This window comes from Mastomys coucha, unplaced genomic scaffold (assembly GCF_008632895.1).
Source record: "Mastomys coucha isolate ucsf_1 unplaced genomic scaffold, UCSF_Mcou_1 pScaffold15, whole genome shotgun sequence".
Lineage (NCBI taxonomy): Eukaryota > Metazoa > Chordata > Mammalia > Rodentia > Muridae > Mastomys > Mastomys coucha.
The window spans coordinates 20677156-20689577 of record NW_022196897.1 but is presented as its reverse complement, the minus strand read 5'-3'; the positions used below and the strand labels follow the sequence as shown (position 1 = coordinate 20689577).

Here is a 12422-nt window from a genome sequence, read left to right as displayed (position 1 = left end):
CCATAGAGCAGTAAGATAGCTGCTTCTGGGCTTGCCAAGATGGGCCTGAGGGGCCATCACCTCTGCACAACTGCGTGGGGAGCCTGCACACCCCTCCCCAGCTCCTGCAGGCATCCATGATTAGTTTCCCTGCCTGTTTTTCTGTCTGTCACGTAGGCCCCATGAGTGTTCCCTGCTCACGCCTGCATATATGTTGCCTGCATGTGTTAGAAGACTCTGAGCTCAAACACAGCTTCTCTGGACAGCAGCTGTCACAGCCAAGCTTTGGGTGTGAACCTTCCTTTTCCCCCCTGGACCTTCCTTAAGGTTCCTTGTGCAGGGGGAGGGGGGAGACCCAGGGACAGAGAGCTGCCCATGTGGGTTCATGGAGGGGCTTCCAAAAACAGCCATCATCCGCTGTGTGGCCTCACTGCTTTATGCATCCCAGCTCCTTGCTGCTGCTTGCATGTGTGCATGTGCCTGTGCGTGCTTCGCCTCTCATGCCTCTCCAGCTTCGGGCACTGGGGCCTCTGTTGGCGTGTCCGGGGCGCCTCGTTCAGCCAGCCTCTATTCTCCCACAGGTTCTACTCACATTCTCACTCCCACCAAATTCCTCATGGACCTGAGACACCCCGACTTCAGGGAGTCCTCTAGGGTATCTTTTGAGGATCAGGCTCCAACAATGGAGTGAGAGCCAAAGAGACAAAGTAAAAGCAGCTTATTCCAGAAAGAAACTCTTCTGCTCCGAAGGGCTTTCTTTGACGATCCTGTCACTCTCTTTCTTTCTTTTCTCTTTTTACTTTATCATTTCTTTGATTTCCTTTTTTCAAGAAAATGCTTGCAGTTCTTAACGCCGATTGAAAATGTGTCCAGTGCCGCCTTCACACCCTGGGCTCCATCCACCAACTCACTCACGCCCTGGGTGAACGCTGCGCAGTCACTGGGGTTAAACCAAGTGACAGTAGCTATGTGACTCCTCAAAGAGGAGACTAGGGTCAGGGATGTCTGAGGCACGGTACCCAAGCCTACTTCCCAGGATGAAATGCAAGCTCCTACAGGGTATGTAAGCTTGAGAGTGCAGCCAGCAGGCATTCAGGATGGCCACACGTAAAGGCCAACACTTGGGAAATGTCAGCACCTGAGGGTGAGAGAGGAGTGCCAGGGGACAGAGGAGGCTCCAGACCAGTGGAAAGCAGAGGGACAGGCACAATACTGAGGGATGACTGCCCTTCAGCTGCTGTAGGTTCCAGGACAACACCGCTCACCACACTCCATGCTGTAGAAACTGCACTCTCTTGTTCTGCTCTTACTCCAGTCCGGTAGGGCAGGCTGCCATCCCAGCTACTCAGCAGGCAGAGGCGGGTCCAAGGCCCACCTGGGCTACAGAGTGAGTTCAAGACCAGACTGGGCAACTTAACAAGACTGTGTCTCAAAATAAAAAGTAAAGACATGGCTGGAGAGATGGCTCAGTGGTTAAGAGCACATAGTGCTCTTGGAGAGAACCCAGACTCTGTTCCTAGCACCCACATTCAGCCACACACACTCTCCTCTAACCCTGGCTTCAGGGTGTCTGATGCCTTTGACCTCTGTGGGCACCTGCATGCATGAGTGCACACTCACACTCTTATGCATAATCAAAATTAAATTAAATTAAATTAAAGCTTTTTTAAAAAGTAAAAAGAGGGCTGAGCTGTGCCTTAGTGGTAGACGGGTTGCCTGGCATGAGTGACACTTGCAAGGGGGAAGAAGGGGAGACATGGCTTCTGGATCTTTTGGAATTAAGTCTCTCTCTCTCTCTCTCTCTCTCTCTCTCTCTCTCTCTCTCTCTCTCTCTCTCCCTTCCCCTCCCTCCCTCCCTGCCCCTTTCCTCCCTGCCTCCTTCCCTTCCCCCTCTCTTTCTCTCTTTCTCTTTCCCTCCCTCTCTTTCTCTCTCTGAGGCCTCTTGATAAGCTCTACAGCCCTCAGGGGAACTCTGTTCTTGACCCCAGCTTGTTGCCCAGGAGCATCCTGTCTCTGTGTCTGGTGACTTTAGACCCTCCTCACCCCTTCTCTGTTTCCATCCTTTAAGCATGTTTGGAACTCTGTGTTAGTAATTCCTCAGTATTTTTACCTGTTGTATTAAGGGCTCTAAAAATGTCCTTTCAACATAAGTTGACATGTGACCCAGGGAGCTAATACGTTGAGGTGTCCCGTCAGCCACAGTGAGAGCCCTGGCCAGTGCACCAAGGCTCCCTTGAGTCAGTCTGCATTTAGTAGATCAGATGCAGGCCAGGAGCCATGCGTACATACCTCTAGCCTCCTGGTGCATCTCAGGGGCATGGCTCTGCTGAAGCTTGACTAGATACTTAGTGTGGTTTCCATGCTGCAAGAAGAAATAATAGGCCACTCCATTTCTCGCCCCCTACTCCCCATAGCAGAGAGGTATTACTTCCAGGGCAATAGCTGTGAGCCAAGGAATGGACTTAGCCATGGCCTGGACCTCAGTCCATCCTCCCTGTGCTGCTCTTCCTCCGAGAAGCACAGTCAATAGGTAGGAAAAGAGGTGAGTTTCTGTCCACTGAGGCCTGAGGAGACAGGGGCACTCCATTCTCAAGTTCAAGGCCAGCCTGGTATACACAGTGTGTCTAAAAACTAAATAAACAAACAGGGCATGGTGATACACGACTTTAATCTGCCTTTTAGGAGGCAGAGGCAGGCAGATCTATGTGAGTTTGAGGATAATCAGACCCTGTCTCAATTTAAATAAAATTTAAAGAAATAAATAAAATTTAAATAAAATTTAAAGTATATATGTCTAGAGGGAAGCAGGGAGGTGAAAAATGGCAAACCACAGAGCTCTAAAATCAGTGAGGCCAGAGGTAAAGAAAAACCATTCACCTGTCCTGTTGTGACCGTTCAGGTGACCAGAGACAGAGTAGTGCAGTCCCTTAGAGAGTCATAGTTTTGTAGCTTACCTTTAAGAAGAGGCCCAGACACAAGGGAAAGTGGCCCCAGCAAGTATGTGTTCTGGGAGACAAGTGCCTTTCTGTGTCCTCCAAGCTCCTCTTTCCAGTCACAGGGCAGGTGTGGGTCAGGGGAGACTTGACCATTGGAGAACCCCAATTCTCTCAAGTCTCATGTATGATTCCCTCTGGATGTACCTGAATAAGGTCTGATGATTAGAATTTCACATTCTCACCTTGTGCAGGTCAGTAGTGCCAGTCATGAGGGGATGGCCAGGAAGCTATCAGAACAAATGAGAGAGGGGTTGAAGAAATAGCTTGCTGGTTAGGAGCACTGGCTGCTCTTCCAGAGGATCTGGGTTTGATTCCCAATGCTCTCATGGGATCCTGTCACAGGGGATCCAATGCCCTCTTCTGGCCTCATTGAGCACCAGGGTCAGATGTGGTGCAGTGATAACATTAAAGGTAAAACACTCACACATATAAAATGAAAGTTGTATTTAAAAAGAAACAAAAACAAATGAAAGAACTCTCAGGTAGATTAGACCTATTCAGTGCACATGCTTATGAGGCTAGATTAGATTTATTCAGTGCACATGCTTATGAGGCTAGATTAGACCTATTCAGTGCACATACTTATGAGGCTGATTAGACCTATTTAGTGCACATGCTTATGAGGGTTTTTTGTTTTGTTTTGTTTTTCAAGACAGAGTTTCTCTGTGTATCTGTCCTAGAACTAGCTCTGTAGACCAGGCTGGCCTCAAACTCACAAAGATCCACCTGCTTCTGGCTCTGGCTCTGGCTCTACTTCTGCCTCTCAAGTGCTAGAATTAAAGGCGTGTGCTCCAACACCCCCACAGCCCCTCTCACTTACCAGGTTTCTGTGCGTGCTTATGTAGAGAATATTTTGTTGTGTTCTGGGTTGGGCTGTTGGTTCTGACATACAAACATCCCTTCCATGTCCCTCTGATAAGGCTGGCTTCTTTCCCAGAAGGCTCCAGGGATCTCTTAGTCCAGAGAGCCACCCCCTAAGTCTTTGAAGAATGAGATGGGCATTTCAATATGCCTCAACTTCATCTTTGGAGGCCACTGCTGGCATTTCATAATTACCCAGCTGTATGGACTACAAAGAGAACCTCAGTGTTCTTGAGTACAAGGCTAGTGTAGCCAACCTTTTGGAGACTAACATGAAATCAACTGCCAAATGCAAGTTAGGGGCTCGCCTCACTCACTTTGAGGTGTTAATGGTACTGAGTTCTGTGTGCAGTACTGAGACAGTTCAGGTTGTTGGATGTCAGGACCTGGCTCTGGGTGACCTGGCTCAAGGGAAGTCCCAGAACTCAGCTACTACTGAGCGAGGCCTCACTGGTTCTCCACGATTAGTTCTATACTTGTTCTTCAGTAAAGATTAGGAAGGCCCAAGATTAGGAATAAGATAGTATCAGAAAATTCTAGATCATAGGTTCCCTAACCTCTCTCTGACCTCCTTGATTTTCTGAATGTGTATATGAGAAGAGAGGTGGTCCTTTGGAACAAGCCTCTGATCAAAGGAGCCCCTGTGAGTTCGCCTTCAAAATCAAAACTTCCAGTTTCCTGGACCAGTTTCCAGCACGGGGAGCAGGGCATTCTCATGCCAGTATGTTCCTTGTTCACTTTAGGAAGCTCCAGGCCACTCCTCACTGGACCCAGAGCCAGCTGCACAGAGGGACTGGAGGTCTGGATGGCCCTCCCTCTGGCACTAGCTCACGCTGATGTCCCTTCACTTGTGAAGGCCTTTGGCCTGCCCTAGGGCTCCTAGGAAGACTAGCTAGCTCACTGAAGTGAGTGTGCTTGAGCAGAAGGGGCAGTATAAAATACTCCTGACTACACATACACTCTAAGGAGTGTATTACACTCTGCAGATTAACGAAACAACCTTAAAGCACAGGGCCAGTACAGGGAACACTCAGGGGAGCATGATTGTTGACCCTGGGGCATAGCCAGGGATGGACTTCTGGACCAGAACAGTGAATGCAGAGGCAGGACCTGGAAGATCCTCTCAGAGTTTTGCTCTTCTACTGGTCCAGACTGACCAGGAAACTTGTGGTCACTAAGCAAGTGGTGGTCAGAGGCACAGGGAGCAAGGCCCCTTCTTCTTGCCCTTGGAACGGAGGAAGTCTGGAGTGGGGCTGCTGCTCCCACAGAGGCCTACTGCTGGCAGGTCCCTTCCCCAGGGAGGCACATTTTCAAGAACAGACCTTTCCTTTGGTTCTCCTGTCCCACCAGGACCCTGCTTTGCACCCACTGCTGCGTGCATGCACGCCTCATGCTCACACCACCATCACCTCCATTCTGTTTGATTAAGCCCATGCCCAAACCACTCGGTCCATGCATCATTTTAGTGCACCTACATCTCTATGAAAAAGGCCTTCATTTAAATTTTTTTTATTTGTATTTTATTTTTAACCTTTGCTCTAGAAGTATATCTGATTCCATTAGCTTAACCGTTTGCAAGCATTTCTAATCTCTTACACTACAAGTCTCTTACAATCCGGTCTCCACAAGGTAAGGCCTCAGGTTCCTGCCCTTTCCCTCACACCTGAGGTCCCCCACTGTGCCAGCACTAACGTGCAGGCCCCCAGAGGTTAGTGGGTCCCCATGCCCTGCCAGGCACCATTCTCTCCACAAAGAGACACCTACCAGCCCCTGCCCTTCTCAGCCACTGTCTCTTACCATATTTGAAATTTCTCTACCTGGCTTCACCTTAACTTCAAGAGATAACGAAGCAGTCACCTGACAGATGGCTCTAGGCTCTGAGAAGTGGTTCCTGGGTCAGCCTGGGACCCTGCCTGAGCCTAAATGCTTCCTTAGCCTAGGTGATGGGGGCCCAAGGTTTCCATCCCCAAACCCCTCCCAACTTCCACCGGACCCAGACCAGGGTTGGGGGGATGGAGAATCGGGGACAGAAGCCTCAGGCTGCAATAGGTGAGTGAGCTCACTGTCTTCTCTTCCTTCCCAGGATCCACACACATTCTCACCCCACAGAAACTGCTGGACACGCTGAAGAAGCTGAATAAAACAGATGAAGAAATAAGCAGTTAAAAAATAAGCTGCCCCTCCAAAACCCTGGCTCCCTTCCCACAATGCTGTGCAGCTCCCCAGTGCGACACCTCGGTTACTCTGCTGCCTCCCCAGCCCTGCACGCCCTGGCCACCCCGTTGCCACACTGAGGTCTTCTCCTGTGCGATGACACCCCATCTTGTCCTCTGAAAAGCAAGAGAGTAATGTGTTGTTTTTTAAAAATGAATATCTTCTGTCCGTATCCCACAGTAAGTTCACATGCGAGCTCCACACCACAGAAGCGTCAGAACTCTGGACCAAGTGGACTCTCCCTTATTTATGACCCCGTGACCTGTATATAGCCCTGTACCACGTGTGCACATTGCTTGAGTATGGGAAGGTAGACGTGTGGGTGTTTCTCAGAGCTTTGTTTGGGCTCCTTTCTGTTCTCGTTGGGAATCATAAGGTGTCTGTCCCCGGATATGACATGCTGAGGAAGCCAGGTTTCTCCCTGGTCCCTGCTCACTCCCTGTTCTCAGAAGCTGAGAAGCAGTGAGCAGACACCTCTGGAGGCCGGTGTGGAACGAGCCTCCTCTCTGCAGCTGTGGGTGGAGGCTCAGGGTGTCCACAGGAAGCCAGTCTGAGTGCCAGCCAGTATCATCTCCAGAGCCTGACACTGCTTTCCCTGACCTGTGTCCACACTGTTGTAACAAGTCCTCCAGGCTAAATCAGCATGCCTAGCACCCTCAGGTCCTCAAGAGTTAGGGATGACCAGCCCCCTTCCTTCCCAAGGCTTAATTTGAACACAGCCTGGATGGAGGTCAAGGGTCAGGAGTGAACTGGCAGATGTGAGTTTGGCACTCTGGTCAAAGGGTGCTTTGCTATAGAAGCTAGGCCTGAGGAATGGGAGCATGCTGCTCAGTCAGAATATCTTCAGTTTAAGAAACTTCATCAATCTTACTTTTGTGTAGTGTACAGTCATGTGTCATTGTGGTTGTATGAAAAGGATCATTTTATTCTTTGTATTAGTCATCACTGTATAAAACATAGCTAGCTATAAAGCAGAAGTTCCAGAAGCCAATGCTGGAAGGATGGTCTCCACCTTCAGGAGGCAGCAGCTCCCTGAGCATGCCGCTCACCCTGCTGCTGTAGTTGTGAAACAAAGACAGTGGAAGTCACAAAAATGTCCCCAGCCCAGCTCCCACCTCTCCCTCCCGCAGACTTGTATGTATTACTGTGTCTCGTGCTGTCTTCGCAAACGTGGTGTACGCCTGCCGCAGGTGTCCTGTGCCCTCCTCCCTCCCTGGCTCTAGAATCTCTCTCCTCTCCTTAGTTCTCAGGCCTCTCTCCTGCCCCCTCTCCAGTGAGCCTTTTCCCTTAGGACTGAACCGTAGTAGCACTGATTGATTTCTTCTGTAGCCGCTTCTTCCGTCCCTTCCCTCTGGTCAAGCAATGCTCATGCTTCAGGACCTTGTTTGTCGAACATGTGGGGTTTCCTTTATGTTATTTATATAAATAATTTCTCAAATGGATATTTAAAAAAAGGCTAGTCTGTCTTGAAACTTGTTAACTTGAAACTCTTGAATCTCAGTGTTTAAAGTGTGGAAGCACAACCGTGTACCGCTCTGTACCGTCCTGTACTGCAGCATTTGAGTCTAATAAAGACGTCAGCTCTCACTCATGGTGCCTGGGCCCACTGCAGAGCTGGTTTTACTTTGGGGACTATAGAGGAGCCCAGCCACCCCACAGCTGCTGCTTAGAGTCTTCTGGATCCAGGGGATTGTGGCTTGCACTGCATCTGTACCCATCCTTCGTCTGGGGACAAAGCTTGGCTCTAGCCTCAGGCAGCAAAAAGATGCTGCCTCAGTGGGCATCCACCTTTAGTCCCAGTACTTGGGAGGCAGAGGCAGGGGGCTCTCTTTTGAGTTCAGCCAGTCAGGTCTACATAATTAGTTCCAAGGCAACATAGTGAGACACTGTCTCAAATGAATGAATAAATAAAAATAAATAAGGACCTGCCTTGACACGCGGAGCTTCTTTTCAACCTTCTAGAACGCCTCTGCCGCAGGTACTGCAGTGCCCTGTCTCATCCTGAGCATGTAGACTTTCCCCCAGCTTAGAAGCTGGTGGTGTTCCGTTGACCTGCTCTGAGGTTGGTCCAGAGAAAGCAGATTCCCAGAGCAGTGGGGCTCACTAAATGCTCCCCTGCTGAGCTTTGGATATGGCTTGTCCCTGGGCATTCATGTGCTGGAGCTTGGCTGAGTGTGTCAGTCCTGGGAAAGAGTGAGGAGAATGGCAGTGTTATTGATGGTACTGTGATTCTAACTGGATGCTGTTCTGTAGTCAAGCCTGGCCTCTTCCTGCCTCAGTTTCTCACAACAGACTCTCACATGTTCTAATCATCAGCAGTGAAGTGACCCTGGAACTCTATAAGCAGCTGAAGAAACCAGGCCTGGGGTACAGGTTTGTAACCCCAGCTGTTTAAGAAACAGAGATAGAGCCGTGCAGTGGTGGTGCATGCCTTTAATCCCAGTACTTGGGAGGCAGAGGCAGGTGGATTTCTGAGTTCGAGGTCAGCCTGGTCTACAGAGTGAGTTCCAGGACAGTCAGGGCTACACAGAGAAACCCTGTCTCTGCACAGTAGGTCTGCGCGGGAGAGGTGCCACCATGGCCTTGGGTCAGCGTTTGCAGAGAAGAGTGTACAGAGGGTGCTTTCAGATACCAGTGTGTACGAGTTAGTGTGCAAGGCTGATGAGAGAGGTGAAACAAAGGACACTCGTGTGACATGGTAGGTCATCTGAGTGTAGAGATGCTTTACTTAAGCTACTCAGTCACAGTCCAAATAGGCACAACCCAGATCAGCTTCAAAGAGCACAGGAGACAGCTTGTGTTCATTGTGGTGTGGCCTCAGACAGACTGTATAACCTCCATTTAGTGGGGCCTCTGGTGATTGCTGGGTACCCAGGGCAGATCAAGTTTCTGTATAGTTTGCTTCTGAAAGTCTAAATACTATAAAATAAATAAATAAAAATAAAACCCAACTCTATAATGTGCAGATTTCAGCCAGAGTCATCCATATCTGGGTCATCAGGCCACTTCCTGTCTCATGCTATTTAGCTCGTAACACCCACATCAGACAGGCAGCTCACAACCACCTGTAACTCCAGCTCCAGGGAATCTGCCATCCCCTCTGTTCTCTGTAGGTACATGCACGCATATGCACACACATACACACAAATGTGTATATAAGCAATCATATAGTTTTATAACATAGTAACACAAATCTTTAAAGTTATTAAGGAAAGGGTTCATGTAATACAGTAGCAAAGCGAGTAAACATAACAAGGGTTAACTGACTGGGGTAAGGTGAGTTGTGTTTCATCTTCTGGCAGTAACTGCTAAGTGGTCTGGGCCTCCTGGAGTTTACAATGGGAAACTTGTCAAAGTATTAAAGTCATGCCATAAATACACTTATTTTACTCCTTTTCTGATTAAAACAAATGTCTTGCCAAGCAGTGGTGGCTCGTGCCTTTAATCCCAGCACTTGGGAGGCAGAGGCAAGTAGATTTCTGAGTTCAAGGACAGCCAGGGCTACACAGAGAAACCCTGTCTCGAAAAACCAAAAAAAAAAAAAAAAGAAAGAAACAGAGATAGGATTTTTAGTTTTAGGGCTGCCTAGGCTACAGAGCAAGTTCAAGGTCAGCCTTAGTGAGACTCTGTTTCAAGACTAAAGAGTAAGTAGGAACTTGGAAATTTGGGATATAAAGCTGAGTAGAATACTTACTCAACATGTGTGAAGTCTCAGGCCTTATCCCAGCACCACAAAACACATCAAAAATCTCCTGGCAGTGGTTATGCACACCTTTAGTCCCAGCACTCGAGAGGCAGAGGCAGGTGGATTTGATACCAGCCTGGTGTACAAGCCGAGTTATAAGACATCCAGAGAACCCCTGTCTTGGTAAAAAAACAAAAATCCTAATTAGTGCTGGAGAGATGGCTCAGCAGTTAAGAGAGCTTCAGAGGACTAGAATTTGATGGCCACAGGATGAGTCACAACTTCCCGAACTCCAGATCCAAGGATGTACTCCCTCCCTCTTCTGGCATCCATGGGAACTACATGCAGTATATAGGCACAACTTTTTTTTTTTTTAAGTCAACTAACTAAACCTCTGTATACATTATCCAGCCTCAGGTCTCTTGTCACAGTAACAGAAAATGACACTTTCACTGCATGAAGGAATGTATCAACTCAAGGTCCCCAAATTTTTTGCTTGGGGTCTGAGTGTGTTGGGGGCAGACTAATATCTACCCGCTTTCCTAAGGTCCTAAAGACAAACCAAAGTTTGATTTCACCAAAGGTTCCCCTGGAGAACCAATGAGTTTATTGGGCTCAGAGACTGAGTGAAGGCTTACAAACAGGAGCCTGGGGAAGCCCAAAGCAGTGTCACTGAAGATTTGATGGCTACAGAGATGGTGCCCCTTCCCCATCCTTCCCCAGCCTATATCTGCCAGCCCCCTTCCCAAAACCCTGAAGCCACATGCAGTTAAGGCAGAACTGCATACAGCTGGTTGGGAGGGCAGCTGGATGCACAGGTAGGTCCAGGACTGTCCCCATCCCCTCTTAGAAGGGAAGGTCAACAGTGAACAAGCTCAGTTGAGAAGATCTTTGCAATCCCAGTTGAACATAGGAAGACGGTTACAAATTTGGCTTGTAGAACATCCCACCCAAGATTCACTTTCTAAGCAGACTATGGTGAAGGCAGCCATGTAGCAATCATGCCAGGCCTCACAGAGACATGTGTTAGGTGGGTCCCCTGCCACTTTACAGATGAGGAAGCTGGGGCTCAGAGGGATACAGGGTTTCATCAAGCTCACTTCTGGAAGACTTCAGATAACTGGGCATCGGGTCATCAGAATGCTTGGAATGGGATCCAACACAGGGACTTGAATTCTATTTTTTAAAAATATCTTATTTATTTTATGTATATGAGTACATTATAGCTGTCCTCAGACTCATCAGAAGATGGCATCAGATCCCATTGCAGATGGTTGTGGTTGCTGGGAATCAATCTCACAACCTTCAGAAGAGCAGCTATGCTCTTAACCTTTGAGCCATCTCTCCAGCCGGGGACTTGAATTCTAAACTGAGTAACAAAGCAGCATGAATACCACTTATCCCTTCCCCCACATCATGGGAATGCCCTCTAACCTTTCTGCTGTTTAGGCTTTTGTTCACTTGCTCCTTGTTCTGCTTTATTATCACTGTATCTGTGTGTGTGCAGTGATGTGCATTTAGTATCACTGTACCTGTGTGTGCAGTGATATGCATGCAGAGCTCAGAGAACAACTTCTTTCTACTGTTCTGAGCATTACAAGCAGTTTTACCCAGTGAGCCATATTGTTGGCCCATGTTTTCTTATTTTGAGACAGACTCTTGCTGAGTTGCTCAGGCTGACCTTGAACTTGTGTTGTGCCTCCCCACCCACCCCACTCAAAGAAGCCAAGACTTCTATTCATGGCCATGCTGAGCTATCCTCCTCCTCTTCTTTTCTGACATCTCTTGGCCCCAGGCTTTCTTCATTCCTTTCCACCCTGATCCCACCAAGCATCAAAGAAGTACCGTACTGTACCGTCCTTTGGAAGCCCCTAGCCCTGTGTCCCAGAGCTCTGAGGGAGCCTGGGGCCACTCCTCTAAAAGCTGTGGCATATCTTCAGTATGGAAGATACTGCAGCAGGCCAAAGCATAGTCAAAGCACAAACTGCTAGCCTAGTAACCCTGGACCCCAGGCCATAAGCTGTGGCTGCTCCGTCCTTCCAGGGGTTAAAACAGGCACTGACTCCCATGGAGTCGGAATTACACAGCAGCTGGGAGAATCAGGCAGACCTGAGTGGAATCCCCTCTAAGGCTCTGCATATGGCAGATGTTCCCTTCTGTGACACCCTCAAAGCTGAGTCCCACTCATAGCGAACCCACAAAGTGCTCAGTCATCACTGAGTATAGTGACAGTCCCCAAGAAAGCCTGGGGACCAAAGAGCAGACACACTCATGAACTGAAAAAAGCCCAGTGTGCCTGGCGAGATGGCTCAGTGCTGAAAGGCTAGAGACCAGAGGGGCCAGCTAGAGCACCTGCCAGCCAGATGCCTCCTATCTCCCATCCCATACCCATATGGTAACTTCCCGACTCCAGGGGAAAGCTTCAGAAAGAACTTCATCTACCTGGGATAGCACTGGACAGATGGATCCCTGCCACTAAGTTTTAAAGATCTCAAAAGACCCCAGCATGGGAGCCTCCAATACAAAATGTTGTGTGGCTGTGCTACTAAAGAACTGGCAGCTCGGTCTAGGGGGAGGCACTTTCTAGCCTGGGGGCTCAAGTGATTGTTTCTGATTGTCCCAAACACCCAAAGTGACAGGTTATGGTCCTTGATGACTAATTTATTTCCAGTTGAGGGAAGGAAAGG

The 12422-nt window shown here is 48.8% G+C and overlaps 1 protein-coding gene and 1 long non-coding RNA gene across 3 annotated transcripts in view; one reads left to right on the top strand and one right to left on the bottom strand.

Moving 5' to 3' along the window:
- The window catches only part of Stxbp1 (syntaxin binding protein 1), a 61087-nt gene extending 53115 nt beyond the window's left edge, over window positions 1-7972 (top strand). Inside the window, exon 19 of one of the 2 annotated variants that reach the window (XM_031369873.1) lies at window positions 5920-7972. In XM_031369873.1, the coding sequence (XP_031225733.1) occupies window positions 5920-6002 (83 nt within the window). In that variant the 3' untranslated portion in view covers window positions 6003-7972. Of the gene's footprint in view, window positions 1-560; window positions 867-5919 lie in introns of those variants that run through there. The other variant, XM_031369872.1, reaches the window with a different exon arrangement.
- Window positions 6954-10895, bottom strand: LOC116090021. The gene is made up of 2 exons (XR_004118523.1): window positions 9745-10895; window positions 6954-8233 (listed from the first exon to the last, which is right to left on the bottom strand). It is a non-coding gene; the product is annotated as an uncharacterized LOC116090021 (long non-coding RNA).
- Window positions 10896-12422: the final 1527 nt, after the last annotated feature.